Here is a 2255-nt window from a genome sequence, read left to right as displayed (position 1 = left end):
CCTTTTAATATGTTTACTATTCAATCTTTCTTACGTTTTAAAGAAATGCATGTGTCTCAATTAGCTTGATAAGCTATTTGTACTCGCTTCTTGTTATGATTTACATCCTCTTGTTGTGAATTAAGCACCGGATAATTCACCATATGATCATCGTATATAATATTCTTCATTCTCTTTTCCTTCAACACTTTCTTGCGAAACCAAAATCCCAAAGGAGTAAACTAATGAACAAAAAAATAAATAAAACACATTTTATATATTCACCCAGAATTATAATTTTTTAAGCTATACAAATCAGACATTGTATCATAAAAAAACACATACTAAAAGAAAATTATTTTTTTACTTTAAAATAAAGGAAAAACATAAAAAATGATTCCAGCAATTAAAAAACCCAAAACGGCAATACGGAAATTACTGGATTTAAGTAGGCTTAGCTTGTCTCCAAAGAAATCTGCAATATCCATATTTATAATTTCAGTTCCTTCAGGATATATCATGGAATCCCCTTTTATAATTTCTTGTGAATTATAAGTTTCTGGTGCTTTTACACAGTTTTTTTTATCCTTATTTGAAGAAGAATTTGAACAAATAACCTTCGGTTTTTCGAAATAGTTCTTAAGTTCTTCTTTATTAAATTCATGAAACACGGTAGTTAAAAAGTCGTACTTACGCTCGTTAGAATTCGTTAGCGTTTCAGTATTTTCACTTTCATATTTAAATTCGGATACACTTCGGTTTGATGATAATAATGTAACTCCTGGATACATACTATTTCTATCTAAATTATCATTTATACCTAAATTTTTATAAGCATTTTGTCCATGGATTCCATATGAATGCACTGCATATACATTCTTTGTGCCACTTGCTACACGTGTACCCGTATTTGTAATTGAATCGGTTGCAACAGGAAAATTATTTATTTTAGGATTCTTACAAAATAATATTTTATTACCAGAAATAGTATCTTCTTTACAAATTAAACCTTTTATTTTGTTAATAACCTTGTATACGGAATCACTAGGTATAGCTTTTCTTTTCATACTTCCTCTCCGATATACCCTTTCTCTGTGTCGGCGGTAGGCTGGGTCTTCACAGTTATAGGCAAACACATCGCCCTTTTCATTTTTAATTTCATTACAACTCATATATTTAATTATCATGTTCATAGTTTTCTGCGAATTATTTGGATCTAGAGCTTGTCTATTGTTTTCTGCTAGGACTACACCATTTTCCTTTGCGCCATTTGCTTGAATTTTATTTTTTAATTTAGATAAAAGATCATTAGGGTCATATTTCGGATTATAACTAAAATAATAACATTCATTCCACCGACAATCTTGCTTATGTTCTTCATATATTGTTATAATATAAGTAAGGTATTTTTCACACATTTCATATTTATCCTCAGAGCATTTTTCAATTATATTATTATAATTATTGAAATATTCATTCAAATATTTCTCTTCTTTAGACCGTTTAAAATCAAAATCAGAGTTAGAGAACAAATGCTTTTTATTCAATTCAAAGTATTTTTCGTTTCCTTTGTCAATAAAATTAATGATCGTGTTTCTAACCCCATTTTTCGAATTATTTGGAAAAAATTTCACTTAATTCTTCTATTACCCAATATGCTAAATACGAAGCACGTTTATTAAGCTCTTTTGAATCATTCTGAAAATTAGATAAATTTTGTATATTCTTTAGAAAAATTTTACAAAGTTTTTCAACCTTTTCACCTTCTATTCCTAAAGATTTACATTTATCATCATATATGGTAATGTTTGTTTCATCCTTAAATTGCTTATATATATCACTTAAGGACAAAATTTCAAAAACCTTTTCCTGAAATTTAAATAGAGTGAAATTATTACATAAATGCTAAAATGTATTCTCTTCAGAAAAAATATTTCTATTATTGTAGATGAATAATGAAATATAATATTTTTATAATTTTAGAAAAATTATTATGTTGTACCAATTCATTATTGTCTAAAGCTGCCATTTTATTATATAGATGCATAACAAGTTAAAAAATTAAAATTTTGCTTAAGGATAATAATTTAATTATAAAGTATAGAGCGTAATACATTTTTTTATTATTTAGTTCTTTTTTCCATTTTAGCATCTAAATAAAAAATTCCTTCTTGCTTGCAATAGCTGTGTAAATGAATGTCAATGATGCATTCCGACTATCTTCTAATAATACAATGTAAAATCAGCATTTATATTTTTCAGAAAAATAGAATAAC

General features: G+C 26.7%; 1 protein-coding gene across 1 annotated transcript; it reads right to left on the bottom strand.

Moving 5' to 3' along the window:
- Positions 1–347: 347 nt before the first annotated feature.
- Positions 348–1575, bottom strand: PCYB_002830 (hypothetical protein; the record flags this gene model as incomplete). Its single annotated transcript, XM_004227704.1, has 1 exon — positions 348–1575. A coding segment is annotated over one exon (1227 nt), but the record flags the coding sequence as incomplete, so codon positions are not given.
- Between the last annotated feature and the right edge of the window lie 680 nt (positions 1576–2255).

Source organism: Plasmodium cynomolgi (genome assembly GCF_000321355.1).
Source record: "Plasmodium cynomolgi strain B DNA, scaffold: 0181, whole genome shotgun sequence".
NCBI classification, from domain to species: Eukaryota; Apicomplexa; class Aconoidasida; order Haemosporida; family Plasmodiidae; genus Plasmodium; species Plasmodium cynomolgi.
The sequence above is the reverse complement of the archived record's forward strand: the minus strand, read 5'-3'. Positions and strand labels throughout refer to the sequence as shown.